At 45.4% G+C, this 19,616-nt stretch overlaps 1 protein-coding gene across 2 annotated transcripts; it reads left to right on the top strand.

Annotated features, from left to right (window-relative positions):
• The first annotated feature begins 10,797 nt into the window (after positions 1-10,797).
• Positions 10,798-18,686, top strand: PRMT5 (protein arginine methyltransferase 5). 2 transcript variants are annotated; one of them, XM_081107436.1, is made up of 17 exons: positions 10,798-10,928; positions 11,573-11,691; positions 11,993-12,078; positions 12,246-12,380; positions 12,763-12,875; positions 13,013-13,062; positions 13,760-13,923; positions 14,375-14,536; positions 14,707-14,784; positions 14,882-14,940; positions 15,024-15,146; positions 15,233-15,408; positions 16,430-16,539; positions 16,788-16,881; positions 17,050-17,166; positions 17,363-17,427; positions 18,159-18,686. In XM_081107436.1, exons 1-17 carry the CDS (start codon positions 10,819-10,821, stop codon positions 18,309-18,311), a joined length of 1,914 nt encoding a protein of 637 aa, XP_080963562.1. In that variant the 5' UTR covers positions 10,798-10,818; the 3' UTR covers positions 18,312-18,686. The 2 variants fall into 2 exon arrangements, with proteins under 2 accessions (XP_080963562.1, XP_080963563.1); XM_081107437.1 differs by lacking the exon at positions 11,573-11,691.
• Positions 18,687-19,616: the final 930 nt, after the last annotated feature.

Genomic DNA, 19,616 nt, shown 5'->3' with positions numbered 1-19,616 from the left:
CATTACTTCACCTTGAAGGACCTGAGCTAGGTTTTGTTAAAGGAACCAGCGGGACTTCCTCTACCTTGAGACAATGAAAATATAGGAGTCAACTCATGATGGATGACATAACAATCTACAGAAATAATTTACCCTAAAAGATGCTTTATATTCGAGTGGCCAAAGTGGCTAAGTAAGTCCTGTTCTCAGAAAAGTATATCTGAAATTTAGAGAGACTTACATGTACTAAGCCTGGCTGAAAAAAGAACATGTAACTAAAAGTAAATGACTATCCCTAGCTGGTTTGACTCAGTGGATAGCATGTCGGCCTATGGACTGAAGGGTCCTGGGTTCCACGCGGGGCAAAGGCACATGCCCAGGGTTGCAGGATCAAATCCCAGTAAGGGGTGTGCAGGAGGCAGCTGATCAATTATTCTTTCTCATCATTTATATATATATATTTCTCTCTCCCTCTCCCTTCCTCTCTGAAATAAATAAAAACGTATTTTTAAAAATGTAAATGACCAGCCCAAAGTTTAGAAAAGAGTTACCTAAAGAGCCAAGATCCGACTTCTCCAGAGACACAGAATCCTATATAATAAAAGGGTAATATGCAAATTGACCCAACAGCAGAATGACTGGTCACTATGACACACACTGACCACCAGGGGGCAGATGCTCAATGCAAGAGATGCCCCTGGTGGTCAGTGCGCTTCCACAGGGGGAGCTTTGCTCAGTCACAAGCCAGGCTGACGGCTGCCAGCACAGTGGTGGTGGCGGGAGCCTCTCCCACCTCCTCAGTAGTGCTAAGGATGTCTGACTACAGCTTAGGCCTGCTCCCCACTGACAAGTGGATATCCCCCGAGGGCTCCCGGGCTGCCAGAGGGATGTCTGACTGCCAGCTTAGGCCAGATCCCCCGGGGAGCGGGCCTAAGCCAGCCAGTGGACATCCCCTGAGGGGTCCCATGCTGCGAGAGGGCACAGGCCGGGCTGAGGGACCCCCCAGTACACAAATTTTTGTGCACTGGGCCTCTAGTCCTATATAATAAAAACCTGATATGCAAATCGACTGAATGGCAGAACGACTGGCAGAATAACTGGTCGCTATGACGCGCACTGACCACCAGGGGACAAACGTTCAACATAGGAGCTGCCCTCAGCCCGCAGGCCCCAGGCCAGCCAAGGCGGGTGCCAGCAGGCCCCCCCACCCCCATCACCCCGCCCATTGCCCCACAGATGGGCCCTGATCAACGGCAAGGCCTGGGGACCCTACCCATGCACGAATTTTGTGCACCAGGCCTCTAGTCTATTATAATGAAATTTATTTTGAGGAATTGGCTCATGTGATTATGGAGCTGGCAAGTCAAAAATTTGTAGGGCAGACCATAAGCTGGAAACTCACAAGTGCTGCTGCAGTCTCTAGGCAGAATTTCTACTCTGGGAAACCACAGGTTTTGTTCTTAAGCCTTCAACTGATTGGATGAGACCCACGCAGATTATCAAGTGTACTCTACCTAAAGTCAATTGATTGTAGATGTTAACCACATCTATAGAACATCGTCACTGCATTCATGTTTGATTAAATAACTAGGTATTATAAGCTAGCCAGGTTGACAAACATAAAACTAAGCCTTTCACAGGTATTCCAGTTTTCATCCAGCCCTAAACCTATTTGAAAGAAACTGAATTGGGGATATAAGTTAGGTCTCTGGAGAGAAGGGCTACACTGGGCTGGAACAGGCCTGGTTGCAAACTTTCTCCATAAGACAAGAGATTTTAAACTTTACTAGGTACCGGACAGATTTGTAAGCACACTGCATGTAATAAGTCATTTAATTATCACAGCAAACTTCTGAAGTAAGTACTATTATCATCTCCATGTTACAGATACAGAAACAAAATAAGGTGTGGAAAGATGAGGTAACCTGTGCAACATCACAAATCTTTTACATTGAAGAGCCCTGGCATGACAAGCAGTCTGGCTCCAGAACCTGCTGTCCTGAGACCCTCTGATGCCCTGGGTCCAAGCATACTTCCCTCCAAGCAACATCGTATTAACCGACTTCATCATCCCTGCCTCTGGGAAGGATATGCCCCACACATCAGATGACAGTCCCTGCCACTGGAAACTGCTAGCCTCCGTGTACACTGGCAAGACAACATAATACTGGTCTGTGGTGAGTAGTGCAGGGAGTTGGAGACATTTGAGCTGGGATCAGGCCCTGAACCAGGTGACCTCACCAATGTCCTGCCACCAGTGAGACCAGCCAATGTGGCCAATGGGCATCTTTCCTCTGCCACTGCCCCCATGGATTAACTCACCTTTTCATGCTTTACTGTTCTTGTTAAGATTCTATCCACTTGACAAGAACTCTTCTGCTCATAAAGTTCTATTATGCCCTGGCCGGTTTGGCTCAGTGGATAGAGTGCAGGCCTGTGGGTTGAAGCGTCCCAGGTTTGATTCCGGTCAAGGGCACATGCCTGGTTGTGGTCTTGATCCTCAGTAGGAGACGTGGAGGAGGCAGCCAATCAATGATTCTCATCATTGATGTTTCTATCACTCCCTCTCCCTTCCTATCTGAAATCAATAAAAAAAAAATATTTTTTAAAAGTCCTATTATTTCTGAGGTCCACCTCAAGTTCTGCTTCCCCATTATTATTCCAGCTAGAAAAGGTCTCACCTATCATTTAAATCCACACAACCCTTTGTTACAACTTATTCAAGGTACTTGTCATGCTCATGGCTGGGCTTGAACTATCATCACAAGATTGGAAGTTATGCTTGATCCTATGTACAACAGCAGAAGCTCCAGGAAGGAAGCTCGTAGTAAAGCAGGTGTTCTCAACCTTTTTAGACTCAGGACTCTTTTACTCTCAATGATTATTAAGGACTCCAAAGAGCTTTTGTTTATGTAAGTTTTATCTGTGATAATTCTCATATTAAAAATTAAAACTGACCCCTGGCTGGTGTGACTACGTTGGTTGGGCATCGTCCCATGCACTGAAAGGTCGCTGGTTCCATTCCTGGTCAGGGCACATGCCCAGGATTTGGTCTCTATCACCTGTTCGGGTGTTTATGAGAGGCAGCCAATTGATGTTTCTCTCTCTTTCTCTTCCTTCCTCTCTCTCTAAAAAGCAATTTTAAGCCCTACCCAGTTTAGCTCAATGGATAGAGCATCTTCCTGCAGACTGAAGGGTTCTGGGTTGGATTCCGGTCAAGGGCACAAGGGCATGATATCTTTCTCTGTCTCTCCCCCTCCCTTCCAGTCTCTCTAAAAATCAATGCAAAACATCCTCGGGAGAGGATTAAAAAAGAAAAAAATCAATTTTAAAAACCTTAAAAAAAAAGATAAAAGAAGGCATATATCCTTAAAAAAAAGAAAAAAAAATAGAAGGATGTAACTAAGCAGAAAGACCATGCAGAAATCACAGACTTTGTACACATTTAAAAAAATGTTTTCCCCATATAATATAAACATGATTATAAAAAATTTGGAAAATACAGATTTTTTCCCACATACTGAGGTCATTCCGTATGTACAATTTGTAATCTGCATCACTTAATGGCATATCACGAGCATTTCTCCATGTTATTAAATTTTCTCTGACAACATTGATTTTACTGGCTGCTTAAGATTTAATTGCATGGATGATTTATTTAATTATATCCCTGTAGAATATTCGACTTGTTTTACATTTTTTGTAATAACAAAAAAATGCTACACTAAGCATTTCCCTTAATTAATCTTTGTCCTCGTTTGTGAAGATTGTCCACGGTAGTTTTCTAAAAGGGAAATTATAGATGATATGTCTAAGGTTAAGATCAAAGTCTCTGGAGTCAGTTGACTCAGCAGGTGTGTTGACCCCATCAAATTCCTGTGTTGGGGAGGATTCAAAATGGCAGCAGAGTAGGAAGATGTTGCACGGACATGCTCCCAGAACAAGCTGGAATTACAACTGAAATACAGAAAGGCTTCCTGAATAATCAACGGAAAACTCACAGGAGAGAACCCTGATACCCAAGGACCAAAGGTGGAGACCCACCTCATAGAGACTGGTAGGAGGGGCGGAGATGCAAAAGGGCTGGCCAGACACCCACAGAAGGCAACTGAAGTCTTGGAGAGATATCTCAGCCCGGGGGGGGGGGGGGGGGGGGGAGGGGGGCGGGGGGGGCGGGGGGGTGCCACTGAGAACCCTGGGACCTAAGCCTGAAGCTGATTAAGGGAAGCTGAGGATTGAGTCAGTGTATTAGAAGACAGAGTTGAAAATATCACTCAATTTGCCAAAACCAGGTTGGCTCAGTGGATAGAGCGTCGGTCTGTGGACTGAGAGGTCCCAGGTTCGGTTCCGGTCAAGGGCATGTACCTGGGTTGCGGGCACATCCCCAGTAGGAGATGTGCAGGAGGCAGCTGATCAATGTTTCTCTCTCATCGATGTTTCTAACTCTCTCCATTCCTCTCTGTAAAAAAAAAAAAAATCAATAAAATATATTTAAAAAAAAAAAAAAAGAAAATATCACTCAATTAAAGAACCAAAATGGCCGAAACCGGTTTGGCTCAGTGGATAGAGCGTCGGCCTGCGGACTGAAAGGTCCCAGGTTCGATTCCGGTCAAGGGCATGTACCTGGGTTGCGGGCACATCCCCAGTGGGAGATGTGCAGGAGGCAGCTGATCGATGTTTCTCTCTCATCGAAGTTTCTAACTCTCTGTCTCTCTCCCTTCCTCTCTGTAAAAAATCAATAAAATATATTTAAGCCGAAACCGGTTTGGCTCAGTGGATGGAGCGTCGGCCTGCGGACTGAAGGGTCCCGGGTTCGATTCTGGTCAAGGGCATGTACCTGGGTTGCGGGCACATCCCCAGTGGGAGATGTGCAGGAGGCAGCTGATCGATGTTTCTCTCTCATCGATGTTTCTAGTTCTCTATCTCTCTCCCTTCCTCTCTGTAAAAAATCAATAAAATATTTTAAAAAATATATATATATATATATTTAAAAAAAAAAGAATATTCTATTAAAAAAAAAAAAAGAACCAAAATGAAAAAACAATTAAGAAACAGGAGGACAGCCCTAACTGGTTTGGTTCAGTGGATAGAGGGCCAGCCTGCAGATTGAAGGGTCCCAGGTTCGATTCCAGTCAAAGGCATGTACCTTGGTTGCAGGCACATCCCCAGTGGGAGGCATGCAGGAGGCAGCTGATCGATGTTTCTCTCTCATCAATGTTTCTGACTCTCTGTCCCTCTCCCTTTTTCTCTGTAAAAAATCAATAAAAAATATATTAAAAAAAAAAAAAAGAAACAGGAGGACAACTTAAGGGAGCTGTGGGACAATGTGAAATGTAACAATATTAGAATAGTAGGTGTGCCAGAAGAGGCAGAAAGGAAGAAAGGAATAGAGAAGTTGTTTGAAGAAATAATGGTAGAAAACTTCCTTAACCTGGTAAAGGAAAAAGTCACACAAGTTCAGGAGGCACAGAGAATCCCAAACAAGAAGAACCCAAACAGATCCACGCCCAGACACATCATAATTAAAATGCCAAAAATTAAAGACAAAGAGAGAATCTTAAAGGCAGCAAGAGAAAAGAAAACTGTTACCCACAAAGGAGTCCCCGAAAGGCTGACACCTGATTTCTCATCAGAAACTCTACAGGCCAGAAGGGAATGGCATGAAGTACTCAAGGTAATGGAAAGCAAGGATCTGAGACCAAGATTACTATATCCAGCAAAGCTATCATTCAAAATAGACGGTCAAATAAAGAGCTTCCCAGAAAGGCTAAAGGAGTTCATCACCATCAAGCCACCATTACAAGAAATGCTAAAGGGATTGCTGAGGAAAAGAAACAGAGAGAGAAACCTACCATACAGAATTAAAATAACTATCTTACCTAATAATAGACAAACATGGTAATTAACCGTCCCTCCACTATGCTCACCAGCCAATCAGGAGAGTATGCAAATTAACCCAACAAAGATGGTGGTTAATTTGCATACATAGGGGCGAAGTGGCTGAGCGAAGACTGAAGGCTCAATGTATTGGCTCAATGGACAGAGCGTCATTGTATTGAATTTTTCAGAATATTAAATACAGTGGTGAGACTAGATAGTCTTGTTTTATTTTATCTTTACATAAATTGTTGACTTCATATATAAACATACATGTATTTATATATGAAGAATATTAAGAATGTTTATAGCCAAAACCGGTTTGGCTCAGTGGATAGAGCGTCGGCCTGCGGACTGAAAGGTCCCAGGTTCGATTCCGGTCAAGGGCATGTACCTTGGTTGCAGGCACATCCCCAGTAGGAGATGTGTAGGAGGCGGCTGGTCGATGTTTCTCTCTCATCGATGTTTCGGACTCTCTATCCCTCTCCCTTCCTCTCTGTAAAAAATCAATAAAATATATTTAAAAAAAAAAAAAAGAATGTTTATAGAAAATGGAATTAACTTGCCATCTTCTATTTGATGGCTATTAAAAATGATCAGCTTGGCCCTAGCTGGTTTGGCTCAGTGGACAGAGCATCAGCCTGTGGACTGAAGGGTCCTGGTTTTGATTCTGGTCAGGGGAACATGCATGGGTTGTGGGCTCAATCCCAGTAGGGGGTGTGCAGGAATCAGCCAATCAGTGATTCTCTCTCATCATTGATCTTTCTCTCTCTCCCTCCCTCTCCCTTTCCTCTCTGAAATCAACAAACAATATAATTTTTTAAATTAGCAAAATTTTTTGGTTTGGTTTATTTTTGATGTATTGCATAAATAAATTTTCTAATACCTAACCTTGTATTAATTCCTGGAATAAACCCTAATTGGTTGTTGTATATAATTATATTTTAATATACTGTTGAATTTTATGTGTTAATCTTAAATATTTTAGGATTTTGCATTTATATTCATAAGTGAGACTGATCTATAGATTTGTGTGTGGGGGGGTACTATTTCTGATATATTTTTAAAATTAATTAATTAATTATTTTATTGATTTCAGATAGAGAGGGAGAGATAGAAACATCAATGATGAGAGTGAATCATCGATTGGCTGCCTTCTGCACGCCCCCTACTGGGGATCAAACCCACAACCCTGGCATGTGCCCTTGACCTGAATGGAACCTGGGACCCTTCAGTCCACAGGCCGATGCTATCCACTGAACCAAGCCAGCTAGGGCTGACAGGTTTTTATATTAGGTATATTCTGGCTTCATAAACATCTTTTTCTGTCCTAGAACAGTTTCCACTTTCTATTTGACAGATAAATGCCATATAATAGAAGATGACAAGGAAGAGAATGCAAATCAGCACAGATTATTTTGCCTCAGTAACTCTGCCACTTTTGTGGCTGGAGGACAGCCTTGATTATGAAGCAGCAATCTGAAGCAGTAGGAGGGTCAAATGGGCCATTATTTTGATGTTGAAGAATTTAGCTGGCTGGGCAGGCACAGAGGTGAGTGAAGGTGGTCCTGGGGAGGGAGGTAAGTGCTGAGGGAGGAGGGCAGCACAAGAGAAGATGAAAGGAGGGTTTCCAATGGGCTGGGGATGTTTACATAAAAACAAGCTCAGGTAGAAGGCTTGAAGGTGAGGAATGTGGCAGGCCCATTGGAAGATGGTCTGGGAGTGGGTACTCCTTCCCTTACAGGACAGTTTCCAGTGCTCTGGCCTGTTGGTCACTGGCTCTTGTTGGAGGAAGTAACATTATTTCTCACCCAGGGTATTTGCCCTTCTGTTCTATCATTTCTCTATCTTCATCCCAGCCGAGGCCTACATCCAGTGTAGGAGTAGAACAGTGACTCCCATGCTTCTGGGCACAAGAGTTCAGCAGGCAGGGCAGAGCAGACACAGCAGAGCATAGGTAGACTTCACCAGCTTTGACTTTATACCTTGGAAGAGTCCTTTACAAGGTTCTCTATTTCTTCTTCAGTCCTTTCCTGCTATTACAGGCAGACCCACAGTACATGCTGGTTTGTTTGTTTTTTAAGACACAAGAAACTGCTGTGAGAAAGGTGAAGAGCAGTGTGGTATGGAATTGCTGGGAATTGTTCAGCATTATGCTTACCATATAGCTGAGGCCATTTTGAATGAAAAAGCAAAGACATAACAGACAAATGAAATTCAGCCCATCTAAACTTACTTTAAAGGATAGTCATAAATTCTAGGTTCTTTTTACACAAATCCTTTAGAAAATTATTTTAACTGATGGCAAAGCTGACATTATTGTTTTATAGATTTTCCTCTCTTTCTCTCTCTCACCCATGGATGGATTAGTTAACAACCAACAGAGCAGCCAGCTTGACATGAAGAGGAAGATGCCAGGAGCACAGATGGTCCACAACCCAGATAATTAGCTTCTAAAGAAGAAACAACATTTACTAAGTCTTCTGTGAATGCAGTTTGGTTGGTCACAGCTGGGGCAGAGAACAAGCAAGCGTCCTCAACAACTCTTTAATACTTCCGAAAATGTCAGCGGAGCACTCACCCACTTCCTGTGGACGACCACCTACTCATAAGACCTGCCGGGAAGAATCCACATAAATATTGTAGACACTCCACCCTAAAGGAGGGGGAGTGTAACTCTCCACTGCTTAGGTGTGGGACGCACATAATGACTTCCTTCCAAAGAGTGGAGGATGGAAGAGGGAAGAGGGGAGTGTAAGTCTGTCAAGTGATAAAGGTCAGTATCGACAGTCATAAATTATGTCCATAGTATGTACTCTTGATATGATGTGATGAAAATGGCACTTTATCTCTATGATCTTCCTCCCCTAATCCCAGTCTAATCATGATAAAACCATCAGACAAATTCCAATAGAGGAGACTATCTGACCAGTACTCCTCAAAGTCATCAAAAACAAGGAATATCTGAGAAACTGTCACAGCCCAGAGGAACCTAAGGAAACATAGCCACTATATGTACTGTGGTATCCTGGGTGGGATGGAACAGAAAGAGGACATTAGGTAAAAACTAAGGGAACCTGAATAAACTATATACTTTCGCTTATAATGTTTTCGATATTGGTCCACGAGTTGTAATAAATGTACTAGAGTGATGTTAAAATTTTAATAATAGAGAAAGCTTCAGTGGCAGGGTCGCTCAGTTGGTTAGAGCATCATCCCAATATGCCAAGGTTGTGAGTTTGGTCCCCAGTCAGGGCATGTAAAAACATCAACTAATGAATGCATAAATAAGTGGGATAACAAATCAATATTTCTCTCCCTTTCCCTCTAAAATCAGTAACAAAACAGAAAAAAAGTAGAGAAAGCTGTAGGGTGGCATATGGGAACTTGCTGTACTTTCTGCTCAATTTTTCTGTAAATCTAAAACTGTTCTAAGGAATAAAGTATAATAATAATAATAATAATAATAATAATACCACCTGCAGGAACTGAATGAAGACTTAGATAGAACAAAAGCATCTCCAACCCCCTTTGGCTTCATAGGCATCTTCTTAGCTCTTGGGCTTTTGGACTTTTATCCTTTTGGGATACTTATATTGCATCCAGGGGTCCTTATTGCTTATCCTACCCACACCCTTCCCTTGTTTCCCCAGGACTTTTTTCCCCTCGGGCGATGGTGATTTCATTTGGTCTCTTGGCTTCATTCACTACCTTTCTTCTGGCGATTTCCAAGTTTTGTCTGGTTCAGGTCACTGTTCATCCAACTATTGTACAGCGCCCCCTAGAGGTCCAATTCTGCAGTTCCAAACCCATAACCTATTCTCTCGGAACGGTTTCATTTCTTGTCTCACAGAGAGCACCGAACCCTGGGCATCACCGCTAGAATTCTCTTTCTCATGTCTCTCTGCCTGTCGGTCCCTAAGTTCTGTCCTTGCCTCCCACTTAGGGCTTTGTGTTCTCCTTTCCATCACCGCTGCCAGGCCCTCAGCACCTCTGGGCTCCCTGCCTTCAGGTATTCCCTTTCTCCTCCCTATGTGTATCCTTTCTTCATTCCTTTGCTTCTTTTCCATCCCTCTATCAGGTATTGACAAAAGAAAATGTAGAGCTTCTCTCAGGCCTCTGCCAGGCTGTTCATGACTCCTTTCTACTGTAGTTGCTCACCGTGCATTTCTTTTTTCCATCTTCCTGTGTGTATTTGGATGTGTGTTTAGGTGTTTACTTACATTTTGTGTTTGAGATATAGAGTCACTTGCAATATCTAGTGACTGAATTGCCACAATTTATTTACACTAACACACTAAGGCCATACAAAGCCTATTTTAAGAGCACCAACCATTAACCCAGGTTCGGATGTAAGTAATTACACATGAACCATCTTTGAATTAGGTAACGGAAAAAGCTGACATAAGATGGCCACAGAACTCAATCAGTTTAAGTCCTGAAAATGAGGGAGAAGATAGTGAGGGAACATTAATATTAAAAAAAAAAAAAAAGGAGACTTTAGAGCAATAAGGAATTATCGCTTAGTTGCAATAATGAACTGTTTGTCTTTCCGAGCCAGCCAGGAGTCGAACCTGGAATCTTCTGATCCGTAGTCAGACGCGTTATCCATTGCGCCACTGGCCCTAAGACAATTGGGGTGTCTTCCGTGACAGTACTTCAAGCTCATATTGCAGGGTTTCATGGGACGTGTAGTTTCTCAACGACATTCTGCGAATTCTTGAGGCATTATGGGAGACTGAAGCTCGCCACGAACTAGACCCTGAGATTGGTCAATGTTTCGGAGCCACGCAATACGTCACTGTACAGCCCGCGGATTGGCCGGAAGGGCCGCTGGAGCCGGGGAAGATGCTCTGGTTGTTAGGGCGACTCGTCCCGCCTTCCGGGGGCTTTTCCCCCTCCCGGCTTTGTGATTGGCTGCTAGTATTAAGGAATCCCGGCGTGGACTAGGCGAGGGAAAAGATGGCGGCGATGGCGGTTGGAGCTGCCGGTGGGAGCCGCGTGTCCAGCGGCAGGGACCTGAATTGCGTCCCCGAAATAGCTGACACTCTGGGGGCTGTGGCCAAGCAGGGGTGAGGGCCCGGACCTCCGCGGGCGGAATGCGGGGTCCGAACTCGAGCGCGGGGAGAGGCAGACTAGTCATCCCCGAGAGGCAGGGGTGAAGGGGCCGGAGTGAATGAGATGGGCTGCGGGTGGGTGGGTACCAGGACACCGTGGGGAGGGAAGCCTCGGGCCTTGGAGTGTTAGGAAAAACAAAAAGGACTTACTGGGTGTGTGGTCACTGAGTCCAAAAGTCGGGGGAGTTGCCTGGTAAACTCAAAAAAGGGGCGTACAGCCCTCCAAGGGCCCCGAAGAGCGGAATTAGTGTCTGAAAGTGGGAGGAAGTGTGCAGGGGCTCGGGAGAGCAGAGGCAAACCTTGAAGGGGGCGGCATGGGCAGTACCGGGTGGGTCTGGATGGGGCAGTCCTGGAAAACCAGTGACAGGAGTAGAAAACCCACGTGGTGTGGACGCTCACCTTTTCTCCTTACTCATCTCTTCCATGGCTGTGTGTGTGGAGATGGTGGGGCACAGTGCCCCGAGGGGGGCTGAGCGGAGTCCGCGGAGGGATGGTGGCAGCCGAAAGGGTTGTGCAGGATCCATAGCCTAATCCAGTTGCTTGGACCTCCGGGCACTGCTGCTCTTGACATGACGACGCTGGGTCTGTCACGGTTGTAGGTTTGATTTCCTCTGCATGCCTGTCTTCCACCCGCGTTTCAAGAGGGAGTTCACTCAGGAGCCTGCTAAGAATCGACCGGGCCCCCAGACACGATCAGACCTTCTGCTGTCAGGAAGGGGTAGGGAGCATCCCATATCACCCCTAATTCCCGGAGGCCGTTCACACCTTCTGCTCTAGCGGAGCCCTGTCCTTCTTTCCCGGCTTAGCTATATTGAGTAGCCCCCGGGATAGAGAGAATTCTTTTTCTCCTTGCTTCCCTGCTAAAAGCCCTCGTGTCCTAATCTGCATCAGGCTATCCCGTGCCTGTGATAGAAAAGGCCGTTGTCTCTCATCTCTATTCCCTGTTAAGAACTGGAAATTGAATGAGTAAAGTGCCTAACCTCACTCGATCTTTGTCTCTCCTGGGTGGGGGAGTGCAGACTGGAATACCCTGATTGTGGGGAAGCTTTCTCCATGGATTCGTCCAGACTCAAAGGTGGAGAAGATCCGCAGGAACTCCGAGGCGGTAAGATTATTTGACTTCTCTGGATTTTTCTAAAGATCGGGTTTGTAACAAAGCTGGATGGGGAAAACAGTTTCCCCCCCCCCCATAACTCAGTAACTCTGATATAATGCAGTTAAAACTGTTTGGGTTGCTAACTCTTAACCTTTTCCTCTTGATCTCCATTCCAGGCCATGTTACAGGAGCTCAATTTTGGAGCGTATTTAGGTCTTCCAGCTTTCTTGTTGCCACTAAATCAGGAAGATAACACAAACCTGGCCAGAATTTTGACCAACCACATCCACACTGGCCACCACTCCTCCATGGTATGGCTGAGGGCCTCCTTTCCTGCTGCATATTATGGTAGTCTGGGTGTGCTATGTACCTTCTTGTTCCTAGCCAGTCATTAAGGGGTACATTTGGCAAGAAATGTCAGTACTACTTGCCGCTATCTAAAAGTGGTGAGCAGAGATTGATAAAAGATAAAGAATATAAAACTATTCCCAGAAACTTATGGTTGAAATATAGGACAAGGCTGATGTTTATATAAGGATATAATATACACAAGCTACATGTACATGTACATGTAATCACAAAGTTGGGGAAAGCATATAAATGGATTAACTTGAGGTCTGGATTAAAGGCTTTGAATTGAGAGAAGCTTTCTAGACCCAACACATTCTAAGTAGGGTACTCGTTCATGTACAGTTCTGGATGCGAGTGCCATTGGTGGCACCAGAGGACCTGAGAGATGATATAATTGAGAATGCACCGGCTGCACACACGGAGGAGTACAGTGGAGAGGAGAAGACATGGATGTGGTATGTCTCCTTTTGCTGCTGTACCAGGGCAAAAAGGGTCGGGTTAAGGGAAGTACAGGATGGAACCCATAGGATGGTCTCCTTGAGGTATGGTGGGCCATATTTGACGGTATTTTTCTGTGTTTGACTCTGGACAGGTGGCACAATTTCCGGACCTTATGTGACTATAGCAAGAGGATTGCGGTGGGTAAGTTCATGAAGGTCCTACGATAGGTTTCCCTTTTCTGACCTGGAATAAGAATCAGGAGTTTCATATAGACTTGGCTGCTGGGAAGTTTTGCTCTTTTTCTGTGCCTCATTGTGCCTTGCTTTTATTTTACTTATTTATTTAAATTCTCACCCAAGGATATTTTTTCCATTGATTTTTAGAGAGTGTAGAAGGGAGTGAGGAAGCGGGTGGCGGGGGAGAGAGAAACATTGTCGCTAGAGAGACACATTGATTGGATGCCTCCCGCATGCGCCCAATTGGGGCTGGAGAACCTGCAACTAAGTGTATCGACCTACGACCCTTCATTCCAAAGGCTGACGCTCTAACCACTGAGCAACCAGCCAAGGCTGCCTTGCCTTTTTTTTGTTTTTAATGTATTTTTTATTGATTTTGGAGACAAGGGAGATAGAGATGAAACATTAATGATAGAAAATCATCGATCGGCTGCCTCCTTCCTGCATGCCCCACACTGGGGATTGAGCCCGTAACTTAGGCATGTGTCCTAAGTGGGAATCGAACCATAACCTCCTGGTTCATAGGTTGATGCTCAACCACTGAGCCACACCCGTCGGGCAAGGCTTCCTTGCTTTTAAGGAGTAAAGAGATCTTGCACAAAAGAGCAAGAAAAGGCTTCTTGTCTAGCAGTAGTTCACAGGCCTTTCTTTTCCCTGTGTAGCTCTTGAAATTGGAGCTGACCTCCCATCTAATCATGTCATTGATCGTTGGCTTGGGGAGCCCATCAAAGCAGCCATTCTTCCCACCAGCATTTTCCTGACCAATAAGAAGGGATTTCCTGTTCTTTCTAAGATGCACCAGAGGCTGATCTTCCGGCTGCTCAAGGTGGGTGGTAGAATGGTTCTAAAGGTTCTCCAGCGAATCCTTTTGCCTTATTCCCATATGTGTGATGCTCTTTTTCCTGTGGGCCTGACTCCTTTCCTCTCTGGTTTCTGGAGAACGATTTCAGCAAAGTTGGGGGTTTTGAGAGGAAAAAGGCAAATGGCAGTGGAAGCCCCAGAAACATTTGAAAAGTTACCAGCTCTCAAGAGGACCTTTCAGAAGGTTTCACTTAAGAAGTTCCAGCAAGGATTCATGGGGCTCTTTGAGCCAGGCTGATGCTTATATGGTATAGGAAGGCTTTATAAGTTAAGTTCATTGAAGCATTATGCTGCTTTTGTTGGTATTTGGAGAACTGCTGGGACTCATTTTATGCTAGGACTCTGGCCATAAGCCATAATGATATCCCATAATCTTGGTGTAAGGACTGTATCTGATGGTCTGACTTCTCTCACAGTTGGAGGTGCAGTTCATCATCACAGGCACCAACCACCATTCAGAGAAGGAGTTCTGCTCCTACCTCCAGTATTTGGAATACTTAAGCCAGAACCGCCCTCCCCCCAATGCCTATGAACTCTTTGCCAAGGGCTATGAAGACTATCTGCAGTCCCCACTCCAGGTAGGTCTGGAGGGAGTTTGGGGGTGGGGTGGGGAATGTCTCTTGAGAGTAGGTGTTTTAAAATCCTGCCAAAGCTCAGGCAACAATGGGGGGAAGGTTTTAATAATCTGGTGCATTATTCTTGCCAGAAACTGGCTAACTTACTTTGCCTGTTTCCCCTCATTCATCAGCCCCTGATGGACAATCTCGAATCTCAGACATATGAAGTATTTGAAAAGGACCCCATCAAATACTCTCAATACCAGCAGGTACAGTGTGGGTCCAAGATTGGGTCAAGCACAGGTCCGGAATGACTTAGGTGAGGATGGGATTATAGACATGAGGTCTTCTCTCCTTTCCCACCAGGCCATTTATAAATGTCTGTTAGACCGAGTGCCAGATGAAGAGAAGGACACCAATGTTCAGTGAGTAGCCTCCCCACAGTCCCGGAGATTTGTGTGCCTACTTCTCTATGTGCTGAGTCAGCTTAACTCTACCCCTTTCTTAGGGTGCTGATGGTGCTGGGAGCAGGCCGGGGTCCCCTGGTGAACGCTTCCCTGCGGGCAGCCAAGCAGGCTGACCGGCGGATAAAGCTGTATGCCGTGGAGAAGAACCCTAATGCTGTGGTGACGTGAGCAGCAACGCTCTTGCTGGGAAGTTTGCCCCCAGTGTCAGTTTTTCTTACTAGTGTCCTTACTTGTATCCTCTCTGTTTTAGACTAGAAAACTGGCAATTTGAAGAATGGGGAAGCCAGGTGACAGTAGTGTCGTCGGACATGCGGGAATGGGTGGCTCCAGAGAAAGCAGACATCATTGTCAGTGAGCTTCTGGGCTCCTTTGCTGATAATGAACTGTCACCTGAGTGCCTAGATGGAGCCCAGCACTTCCTAAAAGGTGCCTCCAAGCTGGGGTGTACTGAGTAAGGGGATTGGATTATCAACGGGGAAGGCTGTGGGGATGGGGGCATGGCAGGATTGGGTGAGACAGCAGCCTAAGAGGAGGTTACAGGGTCTAGGGGGAGGAGGGGCTGGACTTGGGCCAGTGCCCTAAGGGAATGAAGTAATCCCTCAGTGTTCACATCTATAAAATGAGGGCAGTAGCCCTGTCTGGGGTGGCTCAGTTGGTTGAGTGTTGTCCTGTGCATTGAAAGGTCGCTGGTTTGATTCCCAGTCAGGGCACATACCCAGGTTGCAGGATTGATCCCCAGTTGGGATCAATGTTTCTCTCTCCCTCTCCCTTCCTTTCTCTCTAAAATCAATAAAAACACTTAAAATTAAAATGAAGGGAATAGACTAGAGCAGAGACACTTAATCTGAGGTCTGTGGACTTACTGAGTTGCTGTGATATATACCTTTGGCTTAGTTTTCATCAAGATCTCAAAGAGTTTTGTGACCTCACAAAAGTTAGCACTCATTTAGAATATCTTAGGTTCCTTCCAGGGTGGTTTTGTTGTTGTTTGTTCATTCTGAGTGTATTTTTTCCATTTTTTTTTGTGTGTGTTTTTTTTAAGAGTGTGTGGGAGGGATGGGCGGGGGGTGGGGGAGGGAGAGAGAGAATAACATTGATGTGAGGCATTGATTGCCTCCTGCATGTGCCATGCCCATATCAGAGCCTGGGACTGAACCTGCAACCCAGGTACATGCCCTTGACCAGGAATCAAACCTGTGACCATTCGATTGCAGGCCGATGCTCTAATCATTGAGTGCAACCGGCCAGGGCAGTTTTAACCTTGTGTGACTCTGTAAATTAACCCGGAAGTGGAATCCCCTGTGACAGGAGTTGGGAGCGGTTGGCCTGGGGATGTGACAACATTGAGCTGCCTGGGTCTGTTTGGATGTGTGAGTTTGAGCCTTCAGTTCATACAGATATACCATTTCCATCTCTTCGGAACTAATGTAGCCCTCCTGCACTGCAGATGACGGTGTGAGCATCCCTGGGGAGTACACCTCCTTTCTGGCTCCTATCTCCTCCTCCAAGCTGTACAATGAGGTCCGAGCCTGTCGGGAAAAGGACCGTGACCCTGAGGTAAAAAAACACTCTCTTCTGGAGGACTCCTCTCTTTAGTTCTTTATTTTTCTATATTGGCACCAATTATTTTATTCCTCCGCAGAAGATGGTGAGATAGAGGACGAGTGGGGGATGTGGGAAAGTGGTCGAAATGAAAGTTTGTTTTCATTCTTTTCCATGTCCCTCAGACTTGAGCTTCTTTCCCTGAGGAAGTAGGCATCTCTGACCTATTTTCTCCAGTTCTTGCCCTCTGTCTCTCGGGTCAGGCCCAGTTTGAGATGCCTTATGTGGTACGACTGCACAACTTTCACCAGCTGTCTGCGCCCCAGCCCTGTTTTACCTTCAGCCACCCCAACAGAGGTGGGTTCCTGTGTGTCTGTCCTCTGACTGGGTGCGTAAGAGCTCGCCCTCCTAGTTTTTTCCCTTGCTGTCTGGGTCTGCCTTGTCTAAGCTTCCCTTGGTCTTGCTCTTTACCAAGTTGTCTAGGACTTCTGGCCCTTTGTCACCCACACAACTTTTCCCGGACAGATCCTATGATTGACAACAACCGCTACTGTACCTTGGAGTTTCCCGTGGAGGTGAATACAGTACTGCATGGCTTTGCAGGCTACTTTGAGACTGTGCTTTATCAGGACATCACTCTGAGTGAGTTTGGGGCAGTGGACGATGGGGTGTACTATCTGGGCAGCTCATGTACATGTTTCATTTAGAATTACGTGAGCCCAGGAGTCAGAAATGGGGTTCTTTGATTACTTGTTTCAAAGTAATTCAGAAACTTCTCAACCTAGTCAAAAAGCACTGTTATGGAGAACCTCAATTTTTCATTATTTTGTCCCCATAGGTATCCGCCCAGAGACTCACTCTCCTGGGATGTTCTCATGGTTTCCCATCTTCTTTCCCATTAAGGTAGGAATCGCCTTTAAACCTCCATAGGCTCAGGAATAGCTTCAGCTGTTGGGTATGGAGGGCATGTCCTACTGCTCTGACGTGCTTGGATCCCAGTTGTAGATGGTGGGATATCTGCAGTGGCCTCCGTGGCTTCCCCACGTCTCCTCTAGCTGCTCTTCTATTTTTTACCTTAAGTAAGAATCACCTTTTAAAAACTCAGATTTGAACGTATCTCTCTCCTGCTTAAAACCCTTCCCACTGTCCTTAGGGTAACAGTCAAAATCCTGAGCATTACTTGTAAGACTTGGTGTGATTTGGTTTTAGCCTGCCTGTCTAGCTACTGTCCCCTTGCTTACATTGCTTCAGTCCAGTGGAATGGCTTTTGGTTCCTCCCTGGAACACCATCTTCTTTCCTGCCTCAGGTTTTCATTCATTTGCCTGTGAAATTATTTGCTTACTTCCTTCACCCAGCTAACTTATTTTCTAGGCTTCCTTGAGCATTCTTGTCATAACTTTCTGACCTTCTAGACTAAGTTAGCATTCCCCCTGTGCATATTCACACACTGATCACATTTTAGATTATTTGCTTAATGTCTGGTTTTTCAATTCTGATTATTCTGATAGATCTCAAATAAACTTCATGAGGGTTGGGATGTCATGTTTTATCATTTTATCTCCATACCTAGCTCAATACATTGCCACATATAACTCATTAGCTGCACCCTAAAATTCCATCTTTCTTCTTACAGCAGCCCATTACAGTACGTGAAGGCCAAACCATCTGTGTGCGTTTCTGGCGATGCAGCAATTCCAAGAAGGTGTGGTATGAGTGGGCTGTGACAGCACCAGTCTGTTCTGCTATTCACAATCCCACAGGCCGCTCATACACCATTGGTCTCTAGCCAAGCCTGCAAATGTCCGGAAGCGGCTTCAGCTTCTGCTCCTATAGCACAGAAGGTGCACTACATCTGTGGGCTGTGATTCCCCTTGCCCATCAGAGAGGAGCATTTCACTCTGTTTTCCTGCCTTACAATCAAGGTGGGCAAAGGAGAATTAATTACAAGGCTCAAGCCACCAATCTGTGAAGACTTCAGGCCAAGGCATGAGGACTTAGTGCTAGATCTGAAGCTACTCCAACAGGCACTCAGCCTCAAGCGCTCCCTGGAACAGCCCTGAGAACGTGCAGATTGAACACATTTTCAGCCCTTTCCCTGATCATCTCTCTTTCTGTTTTGTGTGGGAGGAAATACAAATAAAGTGAAGTTATGGCCTTTCCAGCTCCAACTCTGCTCTCCCTGCCTCTTCTTTCCCAACCTTACTTAAACCTAGACATATTTAGATCTGTGCCCTCATCCAAGACCCAAGAGTGTCCATTTGAGAAGCTTAGTGGTGACTCTGGGACTTCTGGGTCTAGGTCTTTCTGATTAGCTACAGAGAGGTCTAGTCTATTAGGACCTGTGATTAGGCTTTTGTCTGGAGAGGAGGCATAATTTGCCACCATAGAGGAAGATGGGGTTGTATATAAAGCCAGCTTTCCTTCTACCTTCCTTAGCTACTGAACTGCCAAACACCTTTGTTACCTCTTGAGAGAGAAACAAAGCTGTCCAGGCATCTCCAGCAAGAAGCCACCCATTTTTGTTGTTTTGTTAATCCTCACCAGAACATATTATTTCATTGATTTTTTTTTAGAGAGAATAGGAGGGGAGAGGGGTGGTGGTGGAGAAATAGTGTGTGAGAGACACATTGATTGTTTGCCTCTAGCATGTGAGACGACAGGGCCAGGGATCATACCTGCAACCAGATATGTGCCCCTGACCAGGAATCAGACCCCAGACCCTTCAATGCACAGGCTGATGCTCTAACCACTGAGAGCACCAGCCAGGACAACCTATTATGTTGGAATAAAATCATAGGGTTAAGAGTCCTAAGAGATCATCTAGTCCAATTCTTCATTTTATAGAGGAGGTATTTGAAGTTGGTACAATAATATAAAGTTAGTATTCAAGTCCAGGCTGGAACATAGGTCCCCTGACTCTGGCTCTCTGGGTGTTAGAACCAGCTACCTTTGGAAGTCTTGGGATTGGGGGGTGGGCCTAAGTCAGTTCCATCCTTTCTGGTTAGAGGGCTGATTACTGCTGCACGGAAGGAGTCACCTGAGAAACTGTCTCAAGTTCACCCTTGCAGGGTCAGGCGTGTGGGCTACTGAT

The sequence above is a fragment of the Myotis nattereri genome (genome assembly GCF_964212035.1).
Source record: "Myotis nattereri genome assembly, chromosome: 1".
Taxonomy (NCBI): Eukaryota; Metazoa; Chordata; class Mammalia; order Chiroptera; family Vespertilionidae; genus Myotis; species Myotis nattereri.
This window is presented reverse-complemented; position numbering and strand designations above follow the sequence as displayed.